At 50.0% G+C, this 12,793-nt stretch overlaps 1 protein-coding gene across 6 annotated transcripts in view; it reads right to left on the bottom strand.

Moving 5' to 3' along the window:
• CSMD2 (CUB and Sushi multiple domains 2) overlaps positions 1–12,513 on the bottom strand; it is a 661,810-nt gene extending 649,297 nt beyond the window's left edge. For all 6 annotated transcript variants that reach the window (XM_061184511.1, XM_061184512.1, XM_061184513.1 and 3 more), the window contains exon 1: positions 12,200–12,513. In XM_061184511.1, coding sequence (XP_061040494.1) covers positions 12,200–12,395 — 196 coding nt within the window. In that variant the 5' untranslated portion in view covers positions 12,396–12,513. The remainder of the gene's footprint in view (positions 1–12,199) is intronic.
• Positions 12,514–12,793: the final 280 nt, after the last annotated feature.

The raw sequence follows: 12,793 nt of genomic DNA, 5'->3' as shown, positions 1-12,793 counted from the left end.
GGATGCTGAAACGGCCTGTGGAGTCATCCCCGAGCAGGTAGATTAACTATTTGAACTTTCTTTCTTGCAGAAAGTTGTGGGATGTTCTTACCGAGGCAGGATTAACAAAACTGTGATTTACAATCCACAAGTTATTACATGGGTTTCATGGACTTTTGACAGTTCTGTGGATGTTTTACCCTCTCTGGGAAGGTGGGGAACAGGGTAAAAAAAATGAGGAAGGAAGAGGACGCCCTCATCCCCTCCTTGCTGACCTCTCCCCGAGGGGCACCAAGACCTGCCTTCCCCAGCAGTGCCCTGGTCCACACCCTGCCCTCATCATCACCGCATTCCTTGAAGACCTGCACCAGCCAACCAAGCTGATGGGGCCACACCCCTGCTCCAAACCCTCTAGACTCTTCATTGCCCTTACTCGTCACACTGAGCTACTTCCAGACCTTGAACATGCCTCACTTCCACCCAACCATGAGCCTATACAGGTATGTTTCCATTGTTGGAATCCTTCCCCCTGCTGCCTCTCTTCATCTGCTCTCTGTTATCTATCCTGCGAGTCTCAGCCTAAACATCACTTGCTCTAGGAGACTTCCCTGACCCCTGGAGTCTGGATAGTTACCCCTCTTTTTTTCTAACTGTGGCAAAATATATATAACCTAAAAGTGACCACGTTAACCATTTTTCAGTGTACAGTTCAATGGCGTTAAGGTACTTCACACTGTTGTGCAACCATGACCACCATCCATCTCCAGAACTCTTTTCATCTTGCAAAACTGAAACTCTATTCATTAAAAAAACAACCCCCCGTTCCCTTCAATCCCCCAACCCCCAGCCGCAGCGACCACCATTCCACTTTCTGTCTCCGTGGATCTGACTACTCTGGGTACTTCATATAACTGGAACCATACAGTATTTGTTCTTTTGTGACTGGCTTATTTCACTTAACATAATGTCTTCAAGGCTTATCCAAGTTGTAGAATGTAGAATCTCCTTCCTTTTTAAGGTGGAATAATATTCCACTGTATGTAGATGCCACATTTTGTTTATCCATTTATCCATCAATAGACACTTGGGTTATTTGCGCCTTTTGGATATCATGACTAATGCTGCTATGAATATGTGGGCAGTTGTCTCTCTTACGTACCCTTATCTTTGAAACTCATCTATGGTCCCCAATGCATCTGAGAGCTCTGGCCCAGCACAGGCCCTCTATAAACGCCTGCTGAAGGGCTAAGTAAACCCTCACATTCTGTAAGTGTGGCACCCATCCAGTAATTTATTTGTAGTTTAACTGGCACCTTCTAAAACACAGTGCCTTGAGCCAGAAGAAAGACCTCCTATAGGAACTGGGGTCCCAGTATGGACAGGAAGGCTTTGGGACTGCTCAAAGCCCTCCATACAGAGAGCCAGCCCTGGAGAAGGATGGGCTCAGGTGGGCCTGGGAGCCCACCCTGCCCCTTAGCTCATCAGGGCACCCGTATATCTCAACTTCTGCCTTCCACAAAACATTGATGAATCTGACTACCTCAAAATGAAGCATCTCTGTCCAAAGAAAGACATCATAAACAAAACAGACAGACGAAAGATTGGGAGAAGTTATCTGTAATCTCTAAAACTGACAGAGGGCAATATCTGGAATATAAAAGGAACTCCTGAAAATCAAACCCAGATTTTTCTAAATTAAAACAGGAAATCCAATTTAAAAATAGGAAAAGACTATGACTAGGCAATTCACAAAAAGAGAAGCTCAAATAGCTAACAAGCATATAAGAGATACTCAAACTTAGTAGTCATCAGAGAAATGCAAAATAAAACAAAACAACGAGATGGCGCTTTAAACTCATCAGAATGGCAAAAATTAGAAAGGTGGACAATATTAGGTATTGGTAATGACATGGGGAGACAGAAACTCTGGTGCACTCTTGGTGGAAATGAGCCCTAGCTCAGCTGTTCTGGAAAATATTATGGCATATCACAGAAAATCAACATGTTAACTCAGGGATCCCCATCTTCCACTCTGTATAGCCCAGAGTTATTCTTACACGGGGTCCCAAGAGAGAATGTACAAGGATGTTCTTCAGAACTTCATGTGTAGTCAGGAGGAGTTACAGACAAGCCAGGGGTTTATTCCCAGGGGCAGTGGATATATACAATGGGATGGATGCACAACTCATAATGCAGTGAAGGACTAGACACATACAAGGAGCAGGGCTAGATCTATAAACTATAGTGCTAAGTAAATAAAAAGACACTTGATGAAATTTATAGTTCACTATCATTTATGTAAATTTACATATGCACACAAAACAACCTTACATATTTTATAAGGATCCATGCATATTTCAAGATATATATAAAATATATTAGAGTGGGTACTGATGGGAGAAGGCAACAATTGCCTTGGGATTGGGGATAAAGGAAGGAAATTTTTTAAAATAAAACAAGAAAGGAGCCTTTCATAGATAGATGATCATAAAGTGTCATGATCTGAGGGTAGGTTAATTCCATGTCATGCTCAAAGAAAAAAAAAGAAAAAAGCAGAAACCAGAAAAACACCCAGCAGTGCCTTCCACATGACCAGGAAAACTATCCTTGTTACATTTTCCTCTTTCCATGTTTCTTGGAACAAAATGTCACAGGAGATGTGAGTCCCAGTGGTCCTCAAACACAGGGAATTTCCATCTTGCTAGAGTTAAAAAGGCCTCGGGGCAACTCTTGTCCCCCGGATGGATGTGTTAGTGAGTATGAAGCCCTAGCAATCTCCTCCCCCAGCCTGAGCTCAGTGATGCTGCCCCGGGGTAGGTGGGTGGGTGGGAAGGCAGGAGGCTACAGCAGATGTCTGATGGGCGGTGGATGGGAATTGTCCGTGTCCTCCCTTTCAGTTTCTCAGGATCAGCCACTTGGAGGGTAAGAATGGATAAGGGCCAGGAAGCTGAGTGAGTTCACCCTCCTTCATCCACTACCCCTGCGCCCTGAAGCATAGCCAGGCAGGCTGTCTGCAAAGGTAGTGAGATTCGCATCCCTGGCATGCCAAGCCAGCCTGGCCACTGGGCAGGATCTCCCATTGGATGGGGCTTACACTGGTGACCTACTCTAAAATCTCTGGATCCTTTTTGTTTCGTTGATTAAATAATGCCAAGTTCAGCATTACATAGACAAGGTGGGTATTATTATCTCCACTTTACAGGCAAGGAAGTCAGGCCCAGGAAGAAGAAATGAGATGTAGCGGCATGACCAAGGCTGGAAGACTAGTTTCCTGACTCTCAGGCCAAATTTTAAGGAACATATCAAATATATCAGAACGTGTTCCTTCCAGCTATGAATCTGCCATGGCTCAGCCCTTCTAGGACTGCACAAATGACAAAGGCCAGGAGAGCAGGGCAACACAGGTCCCTGGGGGGAGGGATGCCATCCTTGAAGGGGCAGTTTTCATGCTAGGAACATTTTATTTTATTTTATTTTTTAATTTTTATTTTATATTGGAGTATAGTTGATTAACAATGTTGTGTTAGTTTCAGGTGTACAGCAAAGTGACTCAGTTATACATATACATGTATCTATTCTCTTTCAAGTTCTTTTCCCATTTAGGTTATTATAGAATATTGAGCACAGTTCCTTGTGCTATACAGTAGGTCCTTGTTGGTCATGGACTGAAAATAAATCATTAAACTTTCACCTCCTTTTTGTTGCCAAGTAATGTGCCAGAAGCCCCATGCACCATCACCAAGCCTCACCCAGTCTCTGAGCCTCTCTCCACCTTTGACTCCTACCCCTGACATGGCGATGGAGGAGTTATGAGGGCAGGAGGTGGTAAGACTCAGGCTGGGGTGGGGAGTTAGGCAGCAACCGCAGACAAACCTCCCGGGGCCTGAGTCGACTCTACCACACTTGCTCATCTCAGAAAGGGTTATCAATCACTCTGCACAAAATGCCTACGCATTCTCTGATAATTCGCTTGTATCTCAAATGGTCTGTTTCAAAGTTTCTGCTTTCTCCCTTTCAAGTTACAACTGTCACACCTGCTTACTTGCAATCAATAAATAGATGTAGCTACTTAATAATGGACCTTACTCTATTGCCTATTTGAAAACCAAGAAGATGGGCACAATTTTTTGAGGTTTCTGGATTATAATTGCACTTGAGTATAAATGAGACATGGGCAGGGAGGAAGGCTATTTGTGCCGCAATATAAGCCCTTATTTTCTGCTCCAGACCACATGGGAGATTCTCAAATAAGTTTCTAAGAGTTATCTTGGTGCTGTCGGTAATTTAACTACACAGACATTACTTTTAGCATCACAAGAGTTCCTTATAACGATGATTTTCAAGGGCAGAATTGACATCTCCTTAGAGCTCAATTCAGTTTAAAATTTTCCAACAATAAGAAACAAATAGGTAGAAAGTGAAAGGCAGTTTCCAGTGGGGAAACTCCTCGAAAGAGGGGACCACAGAGGTGAACCCCTACACTACCCAGAACTTTGCTTTCTGTGGGTACAGCCACCCCGCTAGCTACAGGGTGGGCACAGTGCCCTTCTCTGATGTTGGGCTTGACAAGGTCTGCACTGGGGCTCCTGCCTTGTGCCTGGCATATTTCTCTGCTAGGGTTCATGGTGGTGGCCACACAGGACTCCCAATTTCTCCCTGAAGAATGACCCCTAATAGCAGAGAGTGGAGCCACCAGCATTTTAGAATCTACACCAGTGTGGAACCAACGGCTGATGGGGACTTTCTATCTGCTAGAAATTTCACAGTTCAGGCAAATGAGGAACTGAGGAGTTCTGGGGAGGAAGACGAAGATGCTACAATAAGGTGAAGCAGGTTAGGTTGTTTCTGGTACCCTCCTTAATTTCCCATTTCCTCACAGTGCCCACTCAATTGGTTATATAATCCCACTACATCTCCCAGTATCCCCTCCCAATTCACCCAACCTAAGCCACCCCAATACATCCTAAGTCACCCCCATCTCACCCCATCCCAACACAACTCATTCACTCCACTCTACCATATCCCCATTGTCCCACTCTACCCCAACCCAACTCCACCCATCCCATCTTATCCCATCCCATCCCATCCCATCCCAATCCATTCTGACCCAATCCTATCCCACTTCACTCCGTCCTATCCCAGTCAATCCCCCGAACACTCTATATCTCCCAATTCCACCTCAAACCATCATATTTTACTCAATCCTATTCCATTTCATTCCACCACCCATCTCAGTCCATCCCAATTCATTCCATCTGTTCCATCCCAATATACATCCCAACCCATGCTTGATCCTACACCGACTCACTCCTTCCTACTTCACCTCAGTCCATCTCAAATTATCCTGTTTCTCCAATCCCACCCCATCATATTCCATTCCATCCGCTCCCATCCCATCTCCTGCCCGCTCCCCTCCCATCTCCTGCTTGGCCAGAGTTCTCATTTTTTAATGTATACAGGGCACGACCATTCTTCATGTCATGTGAAACTACATGAGAAAGCCAAAGGACCCCAGAGATCTAAGAGTTAAGTGTGTATTGGGGTGGAAGAGGAGGGAAAAAAAGATACAGAATCTCATCTTTATTTTTTTTCAAACAACTTCCAAAATGCTTAATCTATTGATAGGGAATCAAAAGCATGCTCTAAAAAGAGTATGTAATTCTTATTATGTCTTGAATTTGTACAGGCCCCCCAAAAAAGAATCTCATCTTTAAAGGTGGGGTATGAAAAGATAGCCCAGGGGGTTGAGCTCCCACATCCAGAAAGAAAATAAATATGAGTTTCATGTTTCTCTTAACTTACAAGAACCAGGAAAGAGCTCTAAGAACCACACCACTATTTTCAAGTTGAGAAACCCACATTGCATAGCCTACCCTTTGCTTTCTGTGGGCCCAACGGGAAGCCGAATTCTATTCAAAGCCAATGAATCCTGAGACACTGTCTCTGTGAGGTGGAAAACTCTGAGGTAACCCTCCATTTTCAGGTTCACCCAGATGTTCCCCTGTTGTGGTGGAAAATCTCCGTAGCAGACAGAGAGGAGGGATTGGGAGGCCATATCCCACTCAGAGTGAAACCCAAGGAAGGCAGTGTCAGTGACACTCTCCAACCTCTAGGGGGAGCTAGAGGGTCCGCCCTCTTCACCCCTCTAGGAAGAGGTGTACTAACATGGGCTGATAGGTGGGTGAGTCCGCCGGGTTCTAAGGAGTGTGCTTTCAGTGGGAGGAGCAGAGGAAAGACTCCTGCTGATGCATCTGGTGGCATCTTACAGTGGCATAGGATGAGAACTGTTTCTCTTACAATTCTAAGAGGCTGGTGCAGAAAGCGAGTGGACAATAGTAGTAGCAGTAGAGGTAGTGGCAGCGTTTAACATACACTGAATGCTAACGACAGGTCCGGCACTGTGACAGATGCTTTCCACGAATTAAAAGGATAGGCCCTAGAGTCAGGAAGCCCTGAGGTTCAATCCTGTCTCCTCTCCTATCTGCTCTATAATCTTGGCCAAATTGTTTAATTTCTGAGTCTCAGTCTCTTCCAATGTGATATTATAGTAACTGAATTGTTGTGAGAATTGAATAGGAATGTCTATAAAGCACTAGGCCAGCACTCAGTAAAGGAGAGCTATCGTTAGTAATATGTAGAAGGACATAGGGCCGCCTCCCACCTGGGGATGCCCCTTCATCGCATCCCACTCCTCCAAGCCCCTTGCCTTGGGAATGTCCAAAAGGGCAGTCATAGAGAAAGGGAACCTTGGGCTCCAGAGAACCTGCCTCTGATCCTTTCAACGGGTGTTTATTGAGTGTCTGCTATGTGCTGTGATCTGGGCTACAATGCTCGCCTAAGTTCATAGAGCCTCAGGGAGTAAAGGCAGACATTGTCTCATTAAACAGGAAATCCCGATATGTCCTGAAGAGTTTTACAATACGAGGAGTTTGACAACCCAGGTTGTGAGAGTTCACAGCAGAGTTCAGTCGAGACTGGTGCCTGAGACTAGAAGCAAATCAAGGACGGCTTTGTATTCACCCTCCAGGAGCTGTGGTGGAGATGGATGGACCATGGCTGCTTGAGGAGTTGGAAGGTTGAGATCCAGGCTCAAGTGCTAAAAGCATCACAGCATAACTGATGGGCACAGCCCAGTGGGAAAAGCAGGACAGAGATAGGCAGCCTGTGTGGAAGGATTCCAGGGGTAGCACCAGCTGGGTCTCCTTAGAAATCAGATAACAGGGTGGGTACCAGTAAAGGATTTGGAGTCAGGCAGGCCTGGGTTCAATCTCTGGCTGACTAGTGGTGTGGCTAAGTTATGTGTCCTCTCTGACCCTATTTCTTTGTGGATAAAATGGGGAGAATAATATTACTGGCCTCACTGGGTTGCTGTGAGGGTCGAGTTAATACATGCAAGTGCTTGGGTTGCTGTCAGCACATGGTGAGGACTCAACAGACATCAGCTGTTAGTGTCACTCCCCTGGGTACCCAGACAGCTTTCTGAGCAGTGGAGGAAGATATTGGGAGGGTACACAGACTTCCTGGCCAAGTCCTCTGTCCTCAGTGTTCCTGTTCCAACCCCATCTTCCATTCAATGGGCACAATCAATAGTATGTGCTGGGCCTGTTGCATCTCTGATTTCTAATCCCTTCCAAAACACAGGGATGCCTTGTCCCTTTTGCAGAAAGGCAGCCTGAGCCTTGGGGAGGTCTGAAGATCAGCTAGTTCTCCAACAAGGAATATCTGGCTCTGCTGAGCCATCAGAGTTCCTAAATCCTGCTGGCGTGACAATGATGATGAAACAGAGGCAGATGAGACACATGAGGCAAGGTGGTGTCGCTGAAGCCACCTGCTGGACTCTTCTGTACACACCCAAACCTTGCAGTGCCCGAGCCCTGGCAATCTGGTTCTCCAGTGCCTTTCCACATCATTCTAGCCTCACCTTCGACAAAGCTACCCTGTCACCAGTCCAAGATATGGTCAACACTCTCTGCTGTGGTCAGTTTCTTTTTTAAAACCACAAACCCACAGCTCAATTGCAAATGGAAATTCAAATCCATACATTGGTGCATTTCCTGGGGGTGGGGTGTGGGGTGGGTAATGCTTAGGGCTTGTTCTTGCATTGGTTCTAGAACTTAAGGAGCTATCTTACCAATCTGTGACATTTGGTTCTGGAGGGAAAGCAACTGGGGATCATGTGGCTTTGTTGTCGCATTACCTTTGCAAACCAACTGGCTTCTTCGATCCCTAAAACTCTTGTTCTAGGCTTATCAGCCTCTAGAAAACTGTCCAAGAAAAAAATATTTTAAAAAATCATCTGGGGCTTCCCTGGTGGTGCAGTGGTTGAGAATCTGCCTGCCAATGCAGGGGACACGGGTTCGAGCCCTGGTCTGGGAAGATCCCACATGCTGCGGAGCAACTAGGCCCGTGAGCCACAACTACTGAGCCTGCGCGTCTGGAGCCTGTGCCCCGCAACAAGAGAGGCCGCAACAGTGAAAGGCCCGCGCACCGCGATGAAGAGTGGCCCCCGCTTGCCACAACTAGAGGAAGTCCTCGCATAGAAACGAAGACCCAACACAGCCAAAAAATAAATAAATGAAGTAAAAAAATAAATAAATCAGTCAGGAGCTCATTAAAAAAAAAAATCATCTGCTGATTTAACAACCATCTATCAGCCACCAATTCTATGCCAGGTCCTGAGCTGGGTGCTGGGGATGCCAAGAGAAATAAAGCAGTGTCCCTGCCCTCAGGAAGCTCACAGTTCAATACATGAGGCAGATAAATAACTACTTTGAATACAATTCAGTTAGTACTGTCATCAAACACTGGGTATGGTCAGTGCTCCAGTTTTTAAGAGGCCTCAGAAAACAAGCAAAGCAGGGAGAAATTTTTTAAAAATAATTTGATATTTGATTTCTTTTAAAGCAATGAAGTGGTTAGCATGGGAAAAATCAGAACTTTAAACTGTAAGTATAAAAATCCTTATACTTACAGTTTAATATTGCCTTTATTTTAAATTACTTATTAAGGAAATGGGAAGCGTAACTGTCTTTTCAATGCTCAGAGCTGCTTAATTCGGAGAAAAGTAGCCAGGTTTGAGAACATTTGAGAGAATGAACCTGACAGAACTTGATGGCCACCTGATAAGGAAGGAGTTGAGGATGATCCTAAGGTTCCCAGCTAGGTAACTGGGAGGCTGCCAGTACCACCAGCCTGCATGGAGGATACTGGAGGTTAGGTGCAGAGCTAATGAGTTTGCTTTGGAAGGGAAACATCTATGTGAAGATGTCCAAGAGTCAGCCTGTTATACGGGCTGTCTAGATCCAGAGCTTCCGTGGGCTAGGAAGCCAATAGACATATATCGGGAGAAGCATCTTGGCAGGAGAGATCTGTCTGGAAGCTTCAGAGTGTGGTAGTGGAAGAAATGGGCCTGGATGAGCTCACCCAGGGAGGAGTGAAAGGAAATGAGGAAAAGCATAAGGAATGGAACACTGCAGGAAGCCAGACTTTCAAGAGGGGAATAAGTGCTACTATTAGAAACTGGGAAGGAACAGCCAAGAGGTAGGAGAAAAATCAGCCAAGCACAGTGTGCCGGAAGCCCAAGGAAGAGAAATTTTAAAAGAAGTAATCCAAAGTGTTCACAGTTCAGAGAGGTAAAGGAAGAGAAAGAAAGAGGAAGCAGATGGGTTTGGCGATTAAGGTGGTCATCAGTGATCTTTCCTAGAGAGTTCCAGTCCTGGGGACAGAAGCCAGCCGGCAGGGAGTGAATGGTCGCAGAGAAGGTGAGTTCAAGACTCGTCTGAAGAGAGTTAACCTGTAAACGAGAAAGAAAGATGGGATGGGAGCTAAAAGGTCAATAGGGCCAAGAAGTCTGGTTGGCTTGTTTTATGTTAGAGATTAAGTTGTTTAGGGAAAACAAAAGACAGGAGAGTGATGGATCTATCATCTAGGGGGAAGAGGTAACTGCTGGAAGGTCTCTAGGGAGGCTGGGGGTGGGGGGAGTGTGAGGGCACAGATGGAAGGGGTGAGGGTCCAAGTTGAAGGCAGGTAAGGAGGCTTCTCCTTTCAAATCCTATATTCATTTTATCCAGTCATCACTGGGCCAAGGAAGGGAGACAGCGCAGTCCTGAGCATCTTTTAAAGTCAACGGCGTGAAGAGAACACAAAATAAATGTGCTTCCCCCTCTAATGTGCCAAATCCTGCCATCATCTGTCACCAAGTCCACTTCCAAATCTCTGCTGCTGGCAAGGTCAAACACCACATGTAAATGCGGGATGGGAAGCCAGAGCACGCCCACCGGAGAGCAAGCACCCCCTCCCCCAAGCCGTTCAGCACTCCCACCCCCAACTTCTCTGCCAACCAAAGAGCTGCAAGCCAACCGATCTCTCCAAGGCAGGATTCCAGCACAGCCCAGCAGTGTGCAAGCTCCGGTAGTCGGCCTTCTTCTTTCCCTGGGGGCATGACATGCCCAAGGGGCAGGGACAAATCGAGCCAGAAAACCAGCTGGATCATATTAGGGGCAATCTCAGGTCTGCTAAGCCGGAGCAGGGGCCGCTCCTGGACACACGTCTGAGAGGCCTGACAGCCGGTACCAGCGGTACCCCCACCTCTCATGTGGCAAGTCTGGTGACCAGCGGCGTTGTTGTGAACCGTGCAGCCACCCGGTGGGTGTGGGTGTGCGCGAGGCCTGAGCTCCTAGGCGCGCGCACCGCGGGCGCCCCTCTCTGGGTGTCGGCCGCTATGACTCTTAGGGGAACCTGAGAAAGTCCGGTCAAGTAGGGATGGGAGAGCTAGGGCTGGCTCAGGGAGCCCTTCCCGACCAGCAGCCCTAACATTCCCGGCTAAGGAGCTGGCGACACGGTCTGCGGGGACCGGCTCACAAGATGCTGGAGCCCAGAGTGGACAGAAGAGCTCGCCAGGGAAGGGTCGCAGTTTCCAAAAAGGGACCACCTAGACGCTCGGATGGCTGAGGCCAAGCCTTCAACGGTTCAATCGGTGGTTTAAAAAAAACAAAATAAATAAGTAAATAAAAAACCCAACACAGCTCCAGGCCGGAGGTGCTCTCAGTCAAAACCTGGGCAGCAGGTGTTACGGGTTTTCTCCCCCCGTGGGTGTCAGCTTTCAGGCTAAATAAAAATGCGGCCCCAGGCATCGCCCGTCGGACCCGTCCCCACCCGGGGACACAGAACTTTCTAGGCTGTGGCTAGAGCTGAGCCTCGGAGGGGTGCAGGGGGTAAAGCGGGAGGGCAGCAGTCGAGGCCAGTGGTTCCCAGTGGGGACTGGGTTTTCTCCAAGCTCCGCGTGCCTTCCCGGTCCGCAAGCTGCAGCCACACATCGGCGAAGTTCCGGGACTCGCCACACCCTCCAGGTCTGTCCCCCTCCCCGACTCGGTCGCCGGGAGCAGGTCCCGCCGCCCGCGCCGCCGCTGCCGCAGACCCGGCGCTCGGCTGCAGCAGGGCGCGGGAAAGGGCACTTTGGCGCGGAGTGGAAACCGAGGGCAATGTGGCGGCGCGGGGCCTGGCGGCGACACTCCCTCCCCCGCCCCCGGGCGCAACCCCCGCCCCCGCCTGCCCGTCGCTCAGCACCCTCCAGCCCCTAGCTGAGTCCTCCAGCTCGGCGTGCTCTGGACCCCCGCCCAGCTGACCCCCCTCCCAGCCCAGAGCGCCCAGGGAGGGGGACACTTGCGGAGGGGGATGGCGGCCGCAGTCTCCGGGCGGCTCCGGCGGGGGCGCGGGCTTCAGTTGCGAGAAAAATGGGCGGGGGCAGGGAAGGGCAGACCCTGCAGACGCGGAAATGGGGAGGGGGCGCGCCGTTCCGCTCCAGCCCCCAGGACGGGCGTGCCAACCAGGATCGGGAGGCGGGGAGGGCTCCAGGAAAGTTTATCTGGGAAAAGCCTGGCACCTTGGGGGCTGGGAGGCTGAAGAAACTGAAGCCACGGTCCGGGAGCCCCGCAACCCCGGGCGGGGATGGTCTGTCTCCCAGGCCCCCTGGCCGGATCCGGCCAAGTTGCGGCTGGGGGTGTGGGTAGCAGTGAGGGTGAGGGTGGCGGGGAGGACGGGTGAGGGTGGGGGGGAAAGAGGGGGCAGAGGCGAGGCTGAGCAGGAGGGTGGGCGTTTGGGAGGGCGGGAGGTTAAGGCGGAGGGCGGGGGGAAGGGACAGGGACCGGGTCGTGGATGGGTGGGCTCGGGACTCGGGTGGGGCGCGCGGCGGCCGCCGGTTCCCCGGCGCGGCCGGACTTACCCGCGGCGGCTGAGGCGCTGAGCAGCCCCCAGCCCAGCAGCAGCAGCAGCGGCGGCGGCGGCGTCGGCGGCGGCGGAGGCGGACGGCCCCAGCGGCTCCCGGCGCCCGGCACAAGCGCCGAAATCCCGGCTTCGGCGCGAGCCCTCCCCGCGGGGCAGCCGCAGCGCCCCTGCTTCCGTCCCCGCGAGCGCGGCATGGCGCGGCCGGCAGCGCCGAGGGAGAGGCTTCCCTCGCAGTGGAGGAGAAAGGAGGTCAGGAGAGCTCTGGAGCTTTTTTCTGCTCGGAAAAAATCCCGGTACGCGGGAGCTCTGAGCTTCTGCGGCTGGAATGAACCAAGTGTCCGCCCGGCCGGGGAGAGGCGCGCTGCGCTCTCGGAAATGACTCGCTCCAATCCCGCTTCGGGGGGTTCGCGCCGGGGGGCGGAGGGGGGGTGAATTATCCCCGGATTAATCACTCCGGAGCCGCTTCTCCGCTGCTCCAAATGCTGGGGGTGGAGGCGCAGCAAAGGAGAAAATATTGGGAGGGGGCGGGTGTTCCTCTTCAGCGCCACCTCCACCTCCAGACAAACCACAGATTACATCTAAAGGGTTGTTT

The sequence above is a fragment of the Eubalaena glacialis genome, chromosome 3 (genome assembly GCF_028564815.1).
Source record: "Eubalaena glacialis isolate mEubGla1 chromosome 3, mEubGla1.1.hap2.+ XY, whole genome shotgun sequence".
NCBI classification, from domain to species: domain Eukaryota; kingdom Metazoa; phylum Chordata; class Mammalia; order Artiodactyla; family Balaenidae; genus Eubalaena; species Eubalaena glacialis.
The sequence above is the reverse complement of the archived record's forward strand: the minus strand, read 5'-3'. Positions and strand labels throughout refer to the sequence as shown.